Source organism: Eleutherodactylus coqui, chromosome 1, assembly GCF_035609145.1.
Source record: "Eleutherodactylus coqui strain aEleCoq1 chromosome 1, aEleCoq1.hap1, whole genome shotgun sequence".
NCBI lineage: Eukaryota > Metazoa > Chordata > Amphibia > Anura > Eleutherodactylidae > Eleutherodactylus > Eleutherodactylus coqui.
The window spans coordinates 469,323,509-469,344,556 of record NC_089837.1 but is presented as its reverse complement, the minus strand read 5'-3'; the positions used below and the strand labels follow the sequence as shown (position 1 = coordinate 469,344,556).

Sequence of the window (21,048 nt, the reverse complement as noted above, 5' to 3'; positions counted from 1 at the left end):
GGTAATAAATAAATGACCTAAAAGCGCTGCAGAATACATTGGCGCCTCATGATAAAATACAGTCATGTATTAATTATACAAGAGTATGAGTGTGTCATCAGTGCCTCCATACACCACCAGTAGAAAAGCATTGCTTAAAAATCACTATAGCTTTATTTAGTGCAGAACTACAAGTCCCAGCATCTCCCCTCAGCACATAGGCTATATATGAGCGGGGGATTATATAACATAACGCAGTGTGAGGCGGTGACGCACATTCCTGTCACACACTGGTGGGGGCGGAGCTTCCTCCTCACACACTAGAGGGGGCGGAGCTTCCGCTCTCACCTCTCCACACTCGCTTTAATCAAACGAGCTCAGCGCGCCTTCTGATTGGTGCGGCCAACCGCTGACGTCACCTGAGCTGGCAGCTGTTGCCGCCGTGATCTGCCTGCGCAGTAGGTCTGTTTGGCACCAGGTCGGAGCGGTAGAGGACACGGCAGCTGCTGCCAGGTGGGTACAGACCTTACAGCACATTACATGTGACCCCCCTTCCCGAGCACCTGGCAATGGCCGCTGCACAGCTGTCATTCATCCTTCAGAGCTTGACGGCCAATATGCAATGACTGTGACTTCCTGCCCGTTGCAAGAAGTTATTAGCACTGACTTGTCTTAGGGATCATGAGCTTATACTGCGACTTTTATTGTATCAGTGGGAAGGAGATGCTGGGACCTGTAGTTCTCCTATACTAAGTAAATGCTAACAATGATGCAAAACTACAACTACCAGAATGCAATCTGCCTGGGCATGCTGGGAGTTATAGTTCTGCAACATCAATGGTTGTAGAGCACTAATGTGCGGGGTGTGATGTAGTTGGCAACTAGTGTTGCTTTTAATATATAAATTGCATTGTTTAAAGGGAAGCTGTTACGTCCCACAGCACTATAAACTAAGTGTTGTGTGTTGTTAGGGGCCAGGGAGGGGGATTTATTATAAAAAAAAATAAATATATATATATATATATATATATATATATAAATATTTTAAAAATTACTTTTTAATTTCTATACTCCCTGATCCAGCCCCCCAATATTATTGATTCCGCGGCTGCCTGTCACGTCTCCTAACAGCACATAACTTAGTTTATGGCGCTTTGGGGGTGTGACCGGTTGCCTTCACAACTTTCCCAATAGTTTGTGTCCAGGGTGTCTTTGCACCACTAACCCAATGGCTATGAAGGAAACCCGTGTGTCATTTTTATAGAGCATCCCCCTTGCTCTCCAGACATTGAGTCCGTGTGACTTGTTCTAAAAAATGGAGCCCCCTTTCAAAACGAGGTAGGAAATTGTGGCAGCTATGGGGTGCTCACCGTGGACCGTCGACCACCGCGGGGATGCGGACTGTACCTGACATCTTCCAGAGATCTGAGAGGGGCTCTGGGATAAGACAGGGGAATTTTTTGAGGGTATTTAATGTTTCCTCTCATCCAGATATACTCAGTGCAAATAGAAACCGAGTTACCAACAATCCTTCCATGATCCTCGTATATACAGCACCATTCCTCCAATCCAGTACCCAATAGTACAAAGAGTCTTAGTAAGAAGGAGAAAACTAACTAATGATTACACAAAGTAACAAGTGGGGGCAGCTGTTAATTGTGGCCGTTTCCCTGAAGAAACGGTAAATGTTACATAGTTTCCTATATAATCCAGACTACATTATAAACCGCTTTTTGTCAATTTTGGGTTAGAAATATTTATCTAATTTATTTTATAACTACGCTGTTTATAAAACATTAGCCGATTATTTCCTCTACTGAATGGCAGATGACCCCAAGATATAGGGGAAAGGGATGTACAAATCTGAAAAATTTAGAAGCCCTGTTAGTTGGATTGCCCCCTCTCCTGCTGGGCTACGTCACATTCCTACCCAGTACTAACAATAGAATAAAAGGGTTCGGCATTGGTGCCCTGGTGCCAGTTACACATAGCAGCTCTGACTACTTAGTATCTGTTAAGAGCTGTTATCACGGGGCCAGGATCTGGCTCACATCCAGGCTGCTTGCATGCATTTGTAGTCATTGCCCAAACAGTTTTGGGGTGCAGGGTTTGAATTAGGGAAATGCGGACGTCCCCATAAATAAGGATTAATCTGTTATTGCTGGAATCTTGCATTTGTTCCTTGGCTACTTTGCTACTAGAACCATAGTGAAGGCCTCGGCTTCTGTTCCCTGCTCTGCGGCGGGCCTGGCCATTGTAAGAGCCTCTGATAAGGCCTGTCATACTTCCTACCTCGCAGCCTGTAAGCAGCCAGGTCACTTGAGGACTGCTACGCTGTCAGCCGCAGGATTACTGTTCACTGCTTTCTCCCCTTTTGTCCTCGTTCATTTGGTAAGCGCTACACTTCATTGATTTAAATGATTTGGTCTTCATTCATGTTCTCATATAGGAGTATAAAAACAAAAATTAACATAATTCTTCACGTTAAAGTGCACTTTTATGTGTTTTATATAGTCTAATCTTGGATGGCAAATAGAAATGAATTGGTTTATTTTCGAACTTCATGAATCTGTATTATTTTTTTTCATATACTGGTAAAGCCAAATGTACACGTCAGATTTGCATTGCAGAATCTGGAGCAGGCGTCCACCTCCGGATTCCGCAGCAGTTACCTGCCATAGCATGCTATGGGGAAAAAAAACTTTTTCCTGTCTTTTTTTTTTTTTTTTTTTACCCCCGCTCGCTGTGTGCTCTCTTTTAATGCAGGCTACACACAGACTGCTTCCATTGAAGTCAGTGGAAGCCGTCTGTCCTGTGGCCCTTCTGCAAGCATCATTGTGGGATCCGCGTCATCGCCTAGCGTAGCACAGAAGTAAATCCAGACCGGTACGCAGGGGTCTTCAGCCGGGCACAGGGGCAAAATCGTCTTACTGCGTGATCCGTATGCGGAATCCGACCCGGTCGTGTGCAGCCGGCCTTATTTATGACTAGTTGTTATTGCAGCAATATAGCAAGAAGTCCTAATGATGATCACTCCTCTAAACAGAGAGAAATGCCTATTTGTGTCTGAAAAATTAAAGGAGTGTTCTTGCCAATGTACCGGGATTATGGCTCATGTTATAGATCTCATGGAGAAAATAGTATAGATCACTGCCCCCCCCCCCCCCTTTTTTTTTTTTTTTCTTTTACAGCTTCATACTTTATTTTTTCTTCCTTCCCCTCTTTACCTTTTGGTTCCCTTCACCTTTGGAGTCAAATGTTAGTCTTGTCAAGTTTGCAGTCTCCAGCACTCATTGCTAATCTGGCGTTTGACTTTGGGCATAGGGAGTAGTCCGTGTGGGAGAGAGGAGGGGGGGGGGTGATAAGACGGGAACATTGAACAGCAACATTAGTACCAGATGTCACCTGTGAACTATGGGGTATAACTGTACTGTAATCACCTATATGGTCTGCAGGGTGACCTTGTCAAACCTGCATCTACCACTATATGGACTCTATATTGGTAATACTGGGCTTTGTACTGTTTTATTCAGCAATGTTTGGCCACAATGTAGCGTAAATGAATAGTGGTAATTATTGGTATACTGGTACTTCTATTAGGTGTTTATAATTTCTTTAATAGCTGCTCCAGTTATTGTTTGTGTGAAGGGGGAAATAAAAATAAAAAAAATATTTATATATATATATAAAATTTAGTGAGATGTAGTGTTTTGTTTTGTTTTTTTTGTTGCAATTATAGCGGAAGCAATTATTACAGACAGTCTGAAATCTGATAGCAATAGAACTCTTTCATTGCATTATGACTAGTCTCGTGGATTTCACTTGGACAGACAGTCTGAGTTTAAAGGGGAAAAAAAAAAGGATTGCACTTGCATGATTCTTGTGCGATCTGTTTTTAACGCACCTAACCATGTGGCAAATAATTAATTGTTTTTTATGCCCCCACTGACTTGAATGGGTGGTTTTTGTAGGAAAATTGCATCAAAATAGGACAGGCTGTGTGAACCCGAAAGCGCAGAGCCTGTCCATTTTCTTTTTCTTTACGTGCGTAATAAAACGGATCCAAATTGCATGGGAAAATCGCAATAAAAAATGTGAGCGATGTTTTGTAGCCTGAAAGAAATGGACTTGTATGTGTTTTCTAGCCCTTATGAAAAAGGCCTTATTCACACGTCAGTACTTCTCATCAGTATGTGAAAGCCAAAACCAGGAGTGGAACCTACAGATGGAAAATATGATGGAAAGATTTGCATCTCTTAGGCCCAATGTCCACAGGAAAAATAAAATAAAAAAATCTGCGTGAGTCTCCTGCCGTGCGATTTGCGATCATAGGGAATCACTGGGCACCCACAGGTAATTAAATACGGGGAACCGCCTGCAGCATGCTCCATTTTCTGCTGTTTTCCTGCACAGATTTTCCACAGCTTCTATTGAAATCAATTGAAGCCATCCACTCCGCCACTGTGCCGCGGGGAAGCAGGAGTTTAAAATGAAATAGAAGGCACGGCATATGCACGTGGCATGCCACCGGCGTCCCGAGTGCATCCGCCGTGCAGAAGGGAAAAAAGGTCCGGCCGTGACGGAGGAGACCCGCGCCGTGTCTGGACAGGCAAGTTAATGTTATGTTTGGCCTAATGGCTGCGGGCGCAGCTGGAATCCACTGCAGGATTCTGCACTGGGAAGCTAAGCGTGCCCGTGGACATGAGGCCTTATGCATATTTATTTATTTTTAATGCACTCCTGTTTTTGACTTACAAGTACTGATGCAAAATACTAACTAAATACTAAGGCCCCCTGCACACAGGCGGAAATTCCACGGCGGGATTTCTCGCAGAATTTCCGCCCGTGGCCGCTGCCATAGGATTGCATTAGAAAATGCAATCCTAGGGAGACGGCCGCGATTTGTCCGCGCAAAATCACGCGCGGAAAACAAATCGGGGCATGCTCTATTTCTGTGCGGGGCTCGCAGAGCTCTGCACAGAAATGTCACTCCCCGGCCGACGGCTCCGCTCTGCAGCGGCTGGCTGGCAGCCGGCACATCGAAGTGCCGGAGCCGCAGGAGAGGTGAGTGCTGCGACGGTCCCCGCAGGGGCTCTGGTCCCGCTGCGAGAATTCCAGAAGACCCAGATGATCATATTGTCCTGTGTAAAGGCCTGTTTATACACAATGATTATCACTCAAATGAGAAAAAGTGAGCGCTAATGGATTGTGAAAAATCACACACTTGTCATTCGCGGTTGTTTAAGCTAACTTTTCAGTCAGCTTAAAAAACCTCTTAAGTGCTTGCTGGCTTGTCGTTCCATGTGAATGCTTCATGCTCATAGGAGGGGGGAGCGCTGAACGCCAAGTGGATGAGAAGCGAGCGAGCCGGCGGTAAGTCTTTCTGTTTGAATGCGCTGCACAAGCGCTGACGAGAGTAGCGGAGACGTTAGCAGTCGCCCAAAAGACTGTCAGCCCGTGTAAAAGGACCTTTATGCACATCGGGATGTCTTACAGATAACACTGCAACTGTATGTCATCAGGATTTGCCTCTGTATTTGCATTTTTTTGGTTTTATTTTCCACAGTGCAAATACTGATCTGTTTTTGCCCGATACAAAGTAATACCAATAAATGGAATGAAAATTTTTTTTTTTTATTTTAAACTAGCTGCTCCTCCACACATTATTGTCTGGCTGACTACATATCTTCAGGGCTTAAGGCCATTGCGCCTTCCCTACGGCGATTGTGCCTGCCTTATGGCGATCGTGCCTATGGCGACCGTGTCTGCTTTGCAGACCTTCAGGTATTGTATTTTTGGCTTTTTCAGTGAATACGTATTTTAAACTCGTCAATGAAAAATAATCATGTGAATAGATACATAGATTTCCACAAGCTCTAGATTTCATGTGCTCAATGTATCAGAACATATACATGTAAACTAGATGAATGGATAGATATAATAGACAGCAGTGATGGTTTATATACTTTTATCATGATTTCTTCTTCCACACAGAAAGCAAACATGTCTTCTGAAGAATGGACACCGTCGGAAAGTGAGACAACATCACACAAACTGATGCGGAAGACTAAGGAATCCCCTTTTGTTCCTATTGGTAAGTTACTTACTATTCATTTATCTTCGCATTGGCTTCCGATGCAGATTAGAAAGTGGAGTCAGATCAGTTGGTCATTAACCCCTTAATGATGCAGCCCCCTTCTTCATTTTCGTTTTTTCTCTCCCCTTTAAAAAAAAATCGTGACTCCTTTTATTTATCCATTGACGTCGCTGTATGAGGGCTTGTTTTTTGCGGGACGAGTTGTAGTTTTTAATGGTGCTATTTAAAGTACCGTATAATATATACTGAAAAACTTAAAAAAAACAACAAAACTCTAAGTGGAGTAAAATTTAAAAAAAAAACGACATTCCACCATCTTTCAGTGCGTCTTGTTTCTACGGCGCACAAACTGCAACAAAAACAACATGATAACTTTATTCTATGGGTCAGTGGGATTGCTACGGTACCAAACTTGTGTGGTTGTTTTTCCTTTTTTTTTTTTTTTCCAAAGACGTTTAATTTTTTAAAGTTATTTTCTGCTGTCATCTTCTGCGCGTAATAACTTTTTTTTTTTTCGGCGACGTAGTTGAGCGAGGGCTCTTTTGTAGGATGTCCTGTAGTTTCTGATAGTACCAATTCAGAATACATACGACTTTTTGATCGCTTTTTATTGCATTTTTTTTCTGGAAGACTGGGTAACTGAGTGCATTTCTGGCGTTATTTATTTATTTTTCAGACGATGTTCACCATGCGGGGTAAATAATGTGCTACTTGGATAGTTCAGACTTTTACGAACGCGGTGATACCAAATATGTATTTTTATTATTTAGATTTTTTAATGATAGATATGGCAAAAGGGGGGTGATTTATTTTTTTTAATTTTTTTTTTTTAACAATTAGTAAAACTTTATTGCTCTCACTTTCCCTTTTTTTTTGAATGCCCCCCTGAGGGATTACAACATGCGATGCTTTGATCACTCCTGCAGTATGACGTAATGCTGTAGCACTACATACTGTCTACATACAGGCAGTCTCTCAAGCCACCCCATGGGCATGGCTTGATAGACAGTCTCCTAACTAGGCCCCCGGCTGCCATGACATCTTTACGGCTCCCCCGATCTCACCGCGGAGGGGCCGTACAGGACCCCTGAACATCGTTCGGGGGATTTAAATGCTGCTGTGAAAATTGACAGCGGCACTTAAAGGGTTAATAGCCGCAATCAGCTACGCGGACAATTGCAGCTATTGCCCGCAGGTGTCAGCTGTAATAAACAGCTGATGCCCGCGCTATATGGAGAGAAGTCGCCCCATAACCTTTCTTTATAAATACCCTGACGTTCCAGAACTTAAATGTACGTCCTGGAGCGGGAAGGGGTTAAAGGAGTTGTTTGACTTATTTAATTTTTACACAGACTCGCTCCTCGTGTTAACCCCTTAATGGCCATCCATACGCATTTTCACATCCTAGGTGTCTTGGGTTTAATCTACAGGGCTGTAAAGCTGTGGGGTCTGTGCGTGTGACAGCTCCCTGCTATCGGCTGTTGGAGGTAGCGGATAGCTTGGAGCAGTCATGGGGGGCCGCGGTGAGCGACCCCAGGTCACGCGAACAAAGTTATCCAATGGATAATGGCGATCGCATAAAAGTTCAAAAAAAGTTAAATAAGCTTAGTTTCATCTCCCCTCATGGACCGGATCCATTATGGGAGCTGAAACTACTCACCACTAGCCTCTGCAATGTCCCGTGGCGCTCTGGTCCTGCAAAGACCTGATGCCGGCTTCTGTGCATGTGTGCCAGATGGCAAGATGTCAAGCGCTTGCACAGAGGGCCTAGGAAATGTAAAATCTCCCTGCTCTCAGCTTGCAAACATAGCAGAGAGCAGGGAGATGTCACTGGGGGCTGCGGTATGCGGTCTCTGGTCACGTGATCGCTGTTATCCAATAGATAAAAACGATCATGAAAAGTTAGTTTCATCTCCCCACTCGAAAGCCAAAGGGTGTTCCCTCTATTGCAGGCCAAATAGTGTCCAGTAAGCAGATTGGGGCTACAGTGGGTACGTTTGTGAACATAGGACAAACAGGGGTATTCATTTTGGGGTGCAAGTATTCATTCCTATGTGTGCTGTACAAAAAAAACTTCTTAAAATGACACAATCGGGGGAAAAAAGAAAATTTTTTTTTTCCTTCTGCTTAGCTTAGATTCATTCAAAAACTGGCGTCAAAATACGCAGTACACCCCAGATGAACTCGTTAAAGGGTCTAGTTTTCAAACATTTGTGGGGGTTCTCCATCATTTTGGCCCCTCAAGGGCTCTACAAGTGGGTAATGGGGCCTAAAATACCCTCAAGCAAAAGGTTCGTCTGAAAGCCACTGGCTACTCCTTTTTAGTTTGGGCCTCGTTGTACATAACAACGGATGTGTTTCTGACCACAGGACAAACGGGGGTATCCATTTTGGAGTGCAAATCCTCATTTGTATGTGCACTATAAGAAAAAAAAAACTGTCTTTAAAATGACATATTTGCATTAACCCCTAAAGAAAAAACCCAAAAAACCCCAAAACCTTTGGAATCAAAATACTCATGACGCCCCTCAGTGAATACATTAAGGGGTGTAGTTTTTTTATGGTTCAAAATGTCTTTATTGGTTTTTGCATTATATATAAAACTTTCTTTTCTTGTCAAAATAAATCACATTTGTTACAATGAAATTGTTGTTAAACTCTATACTTTTAAATCTCTTATAACATTCGTATGCCCTCGGCGGGCCTCCTCTTGGTCACCGGGATTAGTATTATTGCTGTTACATGTTACAATCATCCGCAACTGTTATCCTATAAAACAGGTATCTAAAACATGTCTACACAACTTGCGTTTTCACTCTAAGAGAAGAGTTAAAGAAAGAAAGAAGAAAATGGGGGGAGGGGGGAGGATGAGAGAGGATTAGGACAAAAGGGGGGGGGGGGGGGAAGGGGGACCGACTTGTTCCACTTCTGCTAATTTAAATGGTTTAGGTGGCAGCTCTCCAATCCAGGGGGCCCGCGGCAGCCAGTTGTGGGCATGGTCGGGGGAGCGGAATAGTTCCGTCTGCCACCCACGCGGCCACTTCTTGTGAGTCTCGGAGCTGATTCCAAGTGTACCACACCGTCAGATATTTGTTATATTTCATCTCATCTCTAGCATATAGCTCTTCTAGATGTCTGATTTTATCTAAGGCTTCCAGCCACATTGTCCGAGAAGGTGGGACTGTGGATTTCCATTTTCTGGGAATCACCTGTCGTGCTGCTAATATGAAAAATCTCAGTAGTGAGCTTTTGGCCTGCGCCACTGACCCGGGGAACATAGATAGTAGTACTAATTCCGGGGTTAAATGCGTTTGGCCGCCACTGACCCACGCGTGGAGAGCCCCCACCTCTTGCCACAGAGGGCCTATCAGTGCACATGCCCACCATATATGAGTATAGGTACCTTTCTCCGATAGGCATCTCCAGCAGACATCCGGACATTGGGGGCAAAATCTGGCCAGCCTCTCCGGGGTCCTGTACCATCTCGTGATGATCTTGTAGTTTAGCTCTTGCATTTTACTCGAGATGTTTATTTTGTAAGTCAGTATGTAGGCCTTCTTCCATGACTCCTCTGTGTATGTGGCTTCCAGCTCTCGCTCCCACGCCCCCTCTAAATCCCTTCCTCTATCCCGTGAATCCTCTTCTATCAAGAATTTATATAATTCTGAGATTTTTTGTTTTTTCCCCCGGTTATGTATGAACTGCTTCTCGAATGGTGTCATGGGCACGTTTACCTCCTCGGGCCTCCCCAGGGATCTTATGTAATGGCTTAATTGGAGGTACTGGTACCATGCTCCAGCCGGGGGTCCCCGATCTCCCACCACCTCCCTCAGGGGCCTAAGTCCCTCTGTCCCCAACATGTCCCTCACCCTAGGGATCTCTGTTGGCCGTGTGTCAGTCATCATCTTTGTAAGGGATGAGCCTTTGAAGAAAAGTGGAATTCCTGCATTGCCCGGGTGTAGTTTTTTTTAAATGGGGTCATTTGTAGGGGGTATCTATCATTCTGTGAGCCTTTGCATTCTTGGCTTGATGCAGGAAAATAAAATGTTCCTCAAAATGTTGTTAATTAAAGTTAAATTTGTACGTCTCCTAAATGGTTAAAAAAAAAAACTAGTTTTTTGAATGTGCGTCCAGAATAAAGTAAATGTAATTATATATCTTATTAAAAATGTGTACAGTATGTTTGCACATATTTGACATATTGCAGTTGAAAATGTGAAAAATATCTTTTCCCCCAATTTTAGTGCTTTTATTAAATACCCACATTCTATGGGTCTGTGTTTACCACCTAAATGAAGTACAATATGTGGCAAAAAACAGTCAGAATCACTTGGATATGCAAAACCTTTATGGAGCTATTCTTTGTTAAAGTGACACATGTCAGATTTCCAAAATTTGGCCTGGTCATTAAGAAGCTGCGCTAAACGCTGTACAACACTCCTATTCATTTTAATGGAGCTGTTCACGCAAGTGTCAAAACGCAGCGTTTTGACAGCGATGCATGTTCTATCTTCGGCCATTTTCAGGTCTGCATTGCCCATTGAAATGAATGGGCAGCTGTTTGAGCGTTGCTGAAAACACGGTACAACTTGTTGCCGCGTTTTGGACAGCGCTAAATGCCAGCGCTAGCTGCAGGACCTTTGTTTAGTTTTTTTTTTTTTTAAGTGATTCTCACCTGGCAGGTGCCATCAGGGTTTCCACGGTGCAGGCTCCCGTCCACTTATCGCGCCAACAGAGCATCTTCTGCTAGAGATAGAGATTGCTGTGACTGGCTGATTCGGATGTGATTGACCGCCCTTTCAGCCAATCGCAGCTAGCAATGAATGGACCAATCTTGGCCATTCATTCAGAGCTGGCTGTGATTGGCTTATGTGGGCTGTCAATCAGCTGACTCAGCCAATCATAGAAATCTCTTGCTAGAGGCGGGGATTTCCAATTGCTGTCATTGGCAAAAGATCCCCTGCCAGCTTGACAAGTGCAGGGAAGGCTGCATGGAGGTCCGGAGACCCCGATGACTCCTTCTAGGTGAGTATTGATTTTTTTTTTTTTTATTTCTTTTCAGCATCATTGACTGCCTATTCTGCTGTGCTGAAAACGCAGCCAAAATGCTGGCATAACGCATGCCAGCGCTGCTGAAACCGGTCTGGATCTGCAGTAAACGCAGCGTTGAAAAACCCTGCGTTTCTTCAAACTCCTGTGTGAGGAAGGCCTAAGGGGTTAATTTAACAAGCAAGCCTAACACTCCCAGGTTCAGCTGTGTTCAGTGCTGCAGCACTCTGTCTCCCCGTGACATAGCATTTACAGGCTGCTGCAGCCTGTAAATAATATGTCACAGGGGTGACCCGGAGCCGGAAGAGGGGAGTATAGGCTTCTTTGTTATATTAACACATGGGGAGCCTGTCTGCATAAAAATTAAATACATCAGATAACTAAATCTTCCTTAATAAGGAGATAACTGCTGGTTTTGGAAAACCGCTTTGTGTAGTTTATGGTGCAGCTCTGGTATGGAGGTACATGGGCTCATTTAATAGAGAGTTGGCCTATCCCCAATTCCCCACTTGCTTCCCCACAGTCCTTGGAGGTAGTTCGATGGTAACAAGCTATGTATAATAACCACCGATTGCAGACTACTGCAAAGGATTTCTCTCCCTCCTTTGTGAATTGCTCTTTAGGCTTTGTCCATATCTGTATTGGAGGCTCCGGTTGGACATCTGGTGCCCGGTGTTTACGTCATCACACCGATCCAGCTTTCTGTTTTCTTACTCGCTTGACAGAAAACGGAACCCTAATGTGAACAGTGTCTTATTCAGATGACTGGATGGACTGTTGGCTAAACCTACATTTATGTGATGTTTGAAGCAATGACCTTTTTGTGGCAAGATTTAAAGGGGTTTTGTCAATACGAAAATTCTGCCATCATCTGGGCCTGGTGTAAAATTAAAAAACAAAGCCTGCTCATCTCTCCGTGGCCTCCCTGGATGCAGCTCCCATGGCACTCTCAGGCGGAAATCAGGTGACCGCTGCGGTCCCAGACTTCTTGCATCATGGTGCCTAGGATATGAGCTCTGGTGCCAGAAGTTCCGATGGTGACACTGCAACCTCTGAGTACCCGCATTGGTCACCTAACTTCTGCCAGGCCCTTCCGCAGAAAGCCAGGGCTGTGGGAGCCTCTGAGCTGTGTACAGTGGCACTGAGGAGAGGTGAGTCTCTGTTGTTTTGTTTTTTTTGTTTTGTTTTTTTTCTTCCCCCTGAAATATAGGGCAGTTTTTTTAAATATCTTTTTTCCACTAACTTCCCCCCCCCCCCCTTTTTTACTTACTGTATAAACTCGAGTATAAGCCTAGCTTTTCAGCACTTTTTTTGTGAAGAGCCCCCCCTTGGCTTATACTCGAGTCAGGGAAGGCTTAAAAAAACAAACTCGATACTCGCCTCTCAGCTGGCGTCTCTATCTCCGGCTGTGGTGCGACAGGATGCTGGAATTCTCTCCGCTGTCATCCCCCGACGTCCTCTTTGCTCAGCTCTTTTATCCCCCGCCGTCAGCGCTGTGTAAGTAAGAGCTGTGATTGGATCGAGCGTCAGCCAATCACAACCGTTGCTCGATCATTTACAGCCAATCAAGCTGCTTTAAAATTCGCCCTACTGTCATCTCCCTGCTCGGCTTTCAAATTCCCTGCCGTCAGTGCTGTGTAAGTAAGCACTGTGATTAGATCGAGCCCCAGCTGTGATTGGCTGGCGCTCAATCCAGTCACAGCGCTTACTTACACAGCACTGACAGAGCCAAGCAGAGAGGACGGCGGGGGATGACTGCGGGGAGAATTCAAGCATCTTGTCGCACAGACAGACGCCGGCTGGGAGGTTAGTATGGAGGTTTTTTTTACCTAGTATATATTCGAGTATAGCTCGGCTTATAATCGGGTTAATAAGTTTGACCATTTTTTTTGTGGTGAAACTTATTGTCTCGGCTTATACTCAGGTCGGCTAATACTCGAGTATATACGGTAGTGTGTTTTGTTTTTTTTTTTGTTTGTTTTTTTTAATTTTTTTAATTTTATTACCTTCATTTTAGCATAAATCTATTTGGAGGCCTTTTCTGTTAGCTTTTTGACGCCCAACCTCATTGTGACATTTATTGGATGCCGTGTTTACAGATTTTTCTAGAAGATGATCTCTCCGTACAGCGCACGACGGAGCCTGGCCAGCTCCTCTGCTGCATATCGGCCTTTATTGAAACTTGTAGTCCAGATATGAACTGTATAATTGTCCCCTGATGGTAATAGACTTTCACGTCAGCCTTTCATCTTTATTCTAGCTGATTATCTGAACAGATCTTTCTCATCATCCCTAATTAGAAAACGTTAATATTACATAAATCTAATTAGCACCAAGCACAGGCAATCGGACAGATGACACCGACATCAGTTATGTGAATTGAACCAATATTGTTCAACAGTGTTTGCCCTTGTGGCATTAAAACCAACAATTATGATCAACCATCTGATTATCTACTTCCAAGGCCTAACGTGATTTATAGTCCTATTAACCTATATGCATTATACGCGATCACCATACACAAAATAGTGTGCACCTCCCTTATCTGCAGTTCTTCCCCTGGTACGCTGCCCATTGATCCTTCTACAGCATCTCTTAGACATCATGAAGCTGTGGGAAATGCAGCCACCATTATTTTACAACTTTCTGTATAAATGAACCTACATAAACAGTTTAGTAACTGGGAACGCCTCGTACATCTTGTTCTCATCTCACGGCACATTCTTATCTTACCAATGCATGAATTCACAATGTTGCCAGGTGCTGGGCTCAAATCTTCCTTCATCTGCTTCTTGCTCTTGTCTGCCCATATCTTACATTAGTGATTTGCATTTTGGGAAGTAGTAGTACCTATACCAGGCTCTGTCTGCCTCGTACACACCACAATGGATTTAAAAGAAAGACACCTCTATGTGATTGAAGTATAAACTTTCAGCTTTAATTCAAGAGGTTTAACAAAACTATTACATTAAAGGTGTTGTGCCGTAAATATTACTTATAGGTACGTCAGCTCATAGTTTTAATCCATTTTTTTATGTTTAAACCTCTTGTAAAAAGTGGTTCTAATCCAGGACTGTTTGAATAGCGCCACCTGCTGTTTCTATTCTATGTCCAGTTCAATAATTGTTTGACTTGCTCTCTCTGTTGTGCCCAATGTCCATAGGCGGATTTGAATTGCGGGGCACCTGCATGGACGATCCGCAGTTAAAGCCACCCATAGAGAAACATGGGTGTCCGCAGCTGAATTAAAGCATACGGATTTGTTTTGCGGACCATTTGATCCAGGAAAGCAAACCACAGCATGCTCCATTTCAGTGTGGTCCCAGTTCCCACATAGACAGCTTCCATTGAAGTCAGTGGAAGCTGTCCGATCTGTGGCCTGTCCGTATTTCAATTGCAGATGAGCCGCGGATTCAACGGGTAAGCAGGAGTTTTCAAAAGAAAAACTAACTCCACTGCGCATGTGCAACGCGCTGGCCGGCGCTTTCACACACATCCGCAGTGAGGAAAATGGAAGACTCGGACAGGCACGCAGAAGACCCGGACGAGTAAGCAGTGTCCACGGCCGCGGGTAAGGTAGGATTCCGCTGCGGGCTTCCACATGCGAAATCCGATCCACCCGTGGACATGAGGCCTTATACTGGGTATGTGGAGGGTACCCTGGTGTGGTGAGCGGCTGCCTTTGAAGTTGCTACGTCTTCCCTGCTTGTCAGAAAGTACGATGAGCTAGTGCCTAACGCGGTCTCCCTCTCGTGACTTGAACTTTTTTTTTTTTCTGGATATGAATGGAGACCTGGCATTTAACTAGTGAACTGTGAAACATGCACTCCAGTATCTCCAAGCTTCTTTGTAGCTGATGCCAGTCTTGGTTATGGGAATATCTGCTGAGGGTTCTGGTCCCAGTTTTTTTTTTTTTTTTTTTCTTTTAAGGAACTTTTACTTGCCAGCATAATTAGCAAGCAGAGGCAGCTGGCACCGCAGGTGCCCATCTCGATGGTACTTCACATTGCACAAGTACAGAAACAGAGAAACCATCATTATCTATGTATTTATAGGTCACACACAGTTTAATACACCCTCACCTCATAAATAATTGTCTCCTTCTCTTGTAGGGTTTGCTGGCTTTACGGCAGTGGTGGCTTACGGCCTTTATAAACTCCGCAGCCGTGGGGACCAGCCGATGTCACTACACTTCATTCACATGAGAGTCGGTGCCCAAGGATTTGTTGTCGGAGCCATGACCTTCGGTAGGTTAGGCATATGGCTTGTCTAACATTTGCAATTCATCATTAAATGAAGACTTTTTCAGTGTGTGAATATCTGAAAGTTGCAGCCCCTCTGTCACAATGCTGCTCTTCCCGTTATTTTAAGCACTGGAGCGCTGTCATTACTTGGCACTCAGCTGCCACTCCGAAGGAGATAGATAACTGCATGGCAGTTCAATATCACTGTCACCTGATGAATATATGGAAAACGTTTGGCATGTATCTTATATTTAAATGTTTTTATTAGCTCTTTTCTGTATTATGAGGGGTTAACTGGTATTCTATTGGTTGGAATACAGAGACCTTATGAATATGAATGTTCAGTAAAAGATAACAAATGTTTTCCATATAGCTCAACTAATCCAGGCCCCCCTCCTAGAACACTCCTATATGGTGGTTATTGGCGGGTTTTCCACCATCGCTCTCTCCAAGTACCAGCAAGTTCATTTAAAGGACTCCTTATTAGCTTCTTTTACCCGTCGAGGCAAAATTTCAATGAAGCTTTCCCAAATTAAAAAAAAAAAAAAGGGTTGAACTTGCGCTCCTTTAGCTAAGGTTGCTTCTGCCCAATCCATGTGCATGAGGAAAGATAGTTTTTCCATAAAAAGCCAGAAGGGAGGGGGGAGATGCGTCAACCCACGCCTGCAGGATTGTTTTAACCCCGGCCATAGCCACCATGTGTAATAGTTTTCGACTGCCTGATGTGCATCTTGTTTCGTCTTGATATGTGTGGCAGATATGTTCTAAAGAACATTGGGCCTAATTCCATGAGGTCCATAATGAGCACTGGTCATTATATAACTTACGTTTTTCTTTTTATATGTTTAATAATACGTAAAACGTCCACAAAAAAAGGTAGAAAAGGATTCGTGATGGATCCGTACTGATAGTTTCTTACGATATCCTTTTGATCGCTTTTATTTACTAGCTAGAATATTACACTACACTGTGTTTGCTGTCAAATAGCGAGGATTGAAAATGCATGAATGAACAGAGCTTAGAGATTTGAAAGAAATACCTATAAGCTTTTTAAGATACTAGACATTAAGCTCCAGAAGATTTCTAGAAAAATAGAGAGCTAGAGCGACACGGGGACTTTGGCCACTATACAAGATTGCAGTGTAGCCCTGTGACATAAGTAATGGAAGTCAATGCAGTTGCTTTGCAGCACACAAGCTATTGCAACTTGCCGATCACAAGCGGTTAGATTGCTTGCAATCAGCAGGTCATTGTCTTGGCAACGTCTACACCGTAACGCAACCACATTAAATACCCCTACCTCGTGATGTTACACTGCAATCTCTGTCTGTGTGACCTGTGTTTCGGCTAAAGTTAAAAATAAATCTTATTTCTATAGCACCAACTTTTTCCGCAGCGCTTTCAAGTAATTTATTTATAACACCCCTCCTAGCTGGGTACCCCTTTTACCAACCTCTGAGGGATGGAAAATTGAGTCGACCTTGAGCCGACTACCTGAACCATGCAAGTATAAAACTCGCAACCTTCAGGTTATGAGCAAGAGCTTAGGACTGCATTTCTGTTGCCTTAGGACTCTGAGGGGTGGGAGAGGGATCCTAGGGTTGAATGCAAACAAAGATAACATCTGTGTGGAGTTTGTACATTCTTTCCATGCTTGTATGGCTTTCCTCTAGTTTTACAACTCTCCAAAACCTAGTGATGGCTTAACCCTTTCCAATCCACTGTCTGACCTCTGAAGATATTATGATTTAAGGCTGTACAGCTCTGATGTTGGATGACATCCGTCAGGGTTCTCTTACTATATGTTGCCAGCCTCTCTGCTGTTGGAGCCTATCCAACGTGTCACCTCATGCAGTACTGGCTTTAGCCAACAGATAGCGCTGTTGTATAACGGCAGAAAAGAGTACGCCCCCTAGAAAAACCAGGATAGAAATTGGATTGGAAAGGGTTTAGTTCGCTTTCTTCTAATGTGGCCCTAATGTGTGAGACAGAGAAATCTGATTGTGAACCTCATTAGGGACAGAGGGCAGTGACGGCTATCTAGATTAGCGAATATTGTCTTGTTGGAGGATAGCTCATATAGCACTGTCCGATCCCATTAAATATTTATCCATGTATAAACCCATGAAGCTTTTAGGATTGTATGACACTCTCTCTCTTTTTCTGATTTAGGTATAATGTATTCCATGTACAGCGAATATATCAAGCCTAGGTTTGTAGACAACTCTGAAAAGTAAGGAATGAAGTAAAAACAGAGCCTGGTGGGAACATTCAGCGTCATCGAAGACCTGTCTGCTCGATCTTCTCGGCCCTGGACAAGCTTCTTAGTACTGTGTTTTTGTAACAGTTTGATCACTAGTTCATTTATCTAGACTTTGTATCAATACTACAGGCAGTTTTGTTGACTGTGATAATTACATACTAGCAAATTATCGGGTGTTTTTTCTAGGTTTTTGTTGCAATCTGACTGAAACTTTTCCAATTCATGGTGCAAAATACTTCCAGTATTAAGTGAGCGGATGCGCTATATGGCACAGTAGTCTTCTATTTCTCTGATTTATGGAATCTCAATACTTGTATGTCCTTTCATGTGCAAGAATATTGCCTGTACTGTGGAGTAATTCAGGCTGTCCTGCTCTCTAGTCACAAGCTTTGCCAGGCGTAGATACTTTTCTATTGTCTTCAGTGCCTCTTTGTAAAAGTAGACAGAAGTCTAATGGTCCTAAAGGCCTCTAGTTAAATGCTCAGTGTGGCCTAAGATGCTCACTTGAATCTTGGATGGCTGTTATGTAGCTGAGAACACATTACATGAGTAGCCAAAAGTCTATAGATAAGCAATGCTTCTACCAAGTAGGATACAGTGCAGTGTAAAAGCACAATAGTATCTAGTGAATCGATTATCTAGATAATTACCTTTAAATCTCCGCATAAATACAATTAATTACAAAGTTAACTTTTTAAATTCAAAATTCTTTCTTTTATTTTAGACTGTTCATACGCAGGTCTTCTCTCCTCCTACCTGGATGGGAGTGTCCTTTCCCCATAGACACTTTTTGGGGGAAGCAGAGTGACAACTGTGTTTTTTTGCCAATGGATTCTCAGTTTTCAACGCTAGAGTCCTAGACTCATGAGTCTTTCTCATTATGGTGCCAGGTTTTGCCATTTAGAACCCGTTCCACACTTGAATCAATCCGTAAAGAGTCCTGGGTAGTTGCAAAGTGGTAAAGCAGATAGGACCGATTAGGGTTGTGCCTTCTCTCTGCATCGGCGCCTTCGCAGCCACAAGGTTTGCCTCTGCAGTGTGTTCACCCTAGATATTCTACTTGTGGCTCTTTTAATGCAGTAGCTCCTAGCCCTCTTCTTAAATGCACCAGGATAAGAAAGATCACTGTATCTAATTTGAAAAGTATGTAGTAATTATTTCACCACTTACTTTTTCAGGTAAGCTGTTTCTGATATCCACCATACAGGTACAGGACGGTGATGGGTCAGCGGGTATCCGTTGTAATGACCAATCCTGGCTGTTTAACTCTTGAGATGTTGTGGCCAATAGTGGTTAGACATAGAGAAATGGTACCCTCTGTCACCCCATTGCTAGGGGAAAAGGCCTAATAGTCTGTCAGTTTTTACACTGGCAGGCATAATACACTGCAGTACAGAAGAATTGTGGTGCGCTATACCAGCAATTAGGAAAATGGATGTTTAAGACCTAGTGTGACTAATACTTTATTTTTTTTATCAAGTCCTTTTTTTTTTTTTCTTTATTTCTGGGAGGAAAAAAATCTATACATAATTGGTGTTGCCTGATTCAGCCCAAATATCAAATTATTTATCTTGCATAGTGAATATTGGAATAAATAAAATGTAAGAATTATGGAATTGTGTGTTTCCTCCCTATGTGAGCTGTCCTCTCTAATAACTTAGGATACTTCTCCACTTTTCTGTACAGCCTCCTCATTGCTGTAACTTGAAACATTGCTCCGCCCCATTTTTCCCCCAGTGTTCCATCAGATCTATATCCGATTCCACGGGAAAGCCAACTAGGTGAAGGAGTTAAGGTGCTTTTAGACAGTATGATGATTGTTCAAACAAGCAAAAGTGAAAATTAATGTTTGTCTAAACGCGAGTCAACGGCTGAAGAGAATCATTCGCTTTTTTTGTTCATTTTATGCAGTCCTAAAAATCCCGGTTGGCTTGTTCACTTATCGTTTGGTTTACCCAGCGTCCATTCAGGCTTTCACATTCACTTATATAGCAAATGTGAAAGACTGAACGATGTTTGTTTCAACGAGCCAACGATGACTTTGCCTATCTAAACAAACTAAGAGTGAATGAGCTAGCGATGATGTCGCTCGTTCACACGAGGATCGTTTCGTCTAAAGCAGCTTTACACACTATGCGGCAGGAAGTTTTAAAGAAGACTCTTTAGAAAGTTGCTAACTTGCATTTGGGAAGCAACTGAAAAATTACAAAAAACAAACTGTAAGGCTGTCTATGGCTTCTAAAACACATCCTCATAAGGTGCTACCAAGCTCTTGCCGTTGTCTGCGCTAGGGCGTGATGATCGATCATTGTCGGATCACTGATTTCCTCTGCCTATACTTGCTCAAAACAATGTGTTCATATCTGTTTAGTGCCGGGAGTACTTAAAACTACACGACCTCTGCAGTGAGACATTACTATATTGTAATGTACAGACACTATGTACATATTGGGGATGGGGGGGGGGAGAAAATTTATTTTTGCCAATGTGGCCCTTTTTTAAGGTTTGGAAAACCCCTGTGGTGCGACTTGTGAATTTACCAGTGAGGCTATCTATAGATTTTTGGACAAGGGCACAGGAAGCTTTAATGCATTCCTTTTATTAAAGTTGTTGGCATATTTTTCCCTACATTTCCCAACTTTATTGGAACTCGGCCCACTCTTCACATATTTCCCCTAAATGTGGTTTCACTTTACCTTGCCCTGCAGCAGTGCGTATTCAGCATCTTTGAGAACAAACAATTTTATTGGGTATTTTTCATACCTTTTTGTATTATATGCATGGGTCCCTATGGCTTTGTTTTTGAACCAAATAGAAATAATCCTTTTAAAGTGGTTTTATGGGGTAAAAATACAGGTGACCGATCCGTAGTATAGGTGGTAATATGTGATCAGTGGGGGTCTGCCAGTCAACTGTTTGAAGAGGCTGTTGCACAGCCTGTGAGGTTATGTTAATTGGTCACATGGCTTATGAGCAGCTCAGTCCCATTCATGTGAATGGGATTAAGCTGCTATACCAGGCACAGCCACTTTCATATGTACGGCACTGTGCCTGGTAAGCAGTGAAGTGGCTGCTGCACTTGCCCGATCACCACGGCCATTTCAAACACCTAATTGTCAGAGGTCCCAGACAATTGGATGTTTGATGTGGGTTCATGTGGGCAGCACTAGCCAGTCAGAGCAGCAATGGTAGCCTTGTTGATGCAGTTTCTATAATGCCTCCTGATTTAGTACCTACATAACTGGCTTAAGGACTGTACATTATAGTATTCCTGTCTGCTCTAGCCTTGACACTACTACAATAATTATAATCCACTTGTAATGACTCAAATACTATATCACTGTGAGAGTGTTAACTTTGTTTTTAGCCTGTATTGTTTGATTTGTGCACTGATTAAATATCATTAACTTACATAA

The 21,048-nt window shown here is 43.2% G+C and overlaps 1 protein-coding gene across 1 annotated transcript; it reads left to right on the top strand.

Moving 5' to 3' along the window:
- Nucleotides 1-356: 356 nt before the first annotated feature.
- On the top strand, nt 357-21,048 carry HIGD1C (HIG1 hypoxia inducible domain family member 1C). The gene is made up of 4 exons (XM_066584382.1): nt 357-492; nt 5,974-6,073; nt 15,238-15,372; nt 17,542-21,048. The coding sequence occupies exons 2-4, from the start codon at nt 5,983-5,985 to the stop codon at nt 17,604-17,606; spliced, it is 291 nt and encodes a 96-aa protein (XP_066440479.1). The 5' UTR covers nt 357-492; nt 5,974-5,982; the 3' UTR covers nt 17,607-21,048.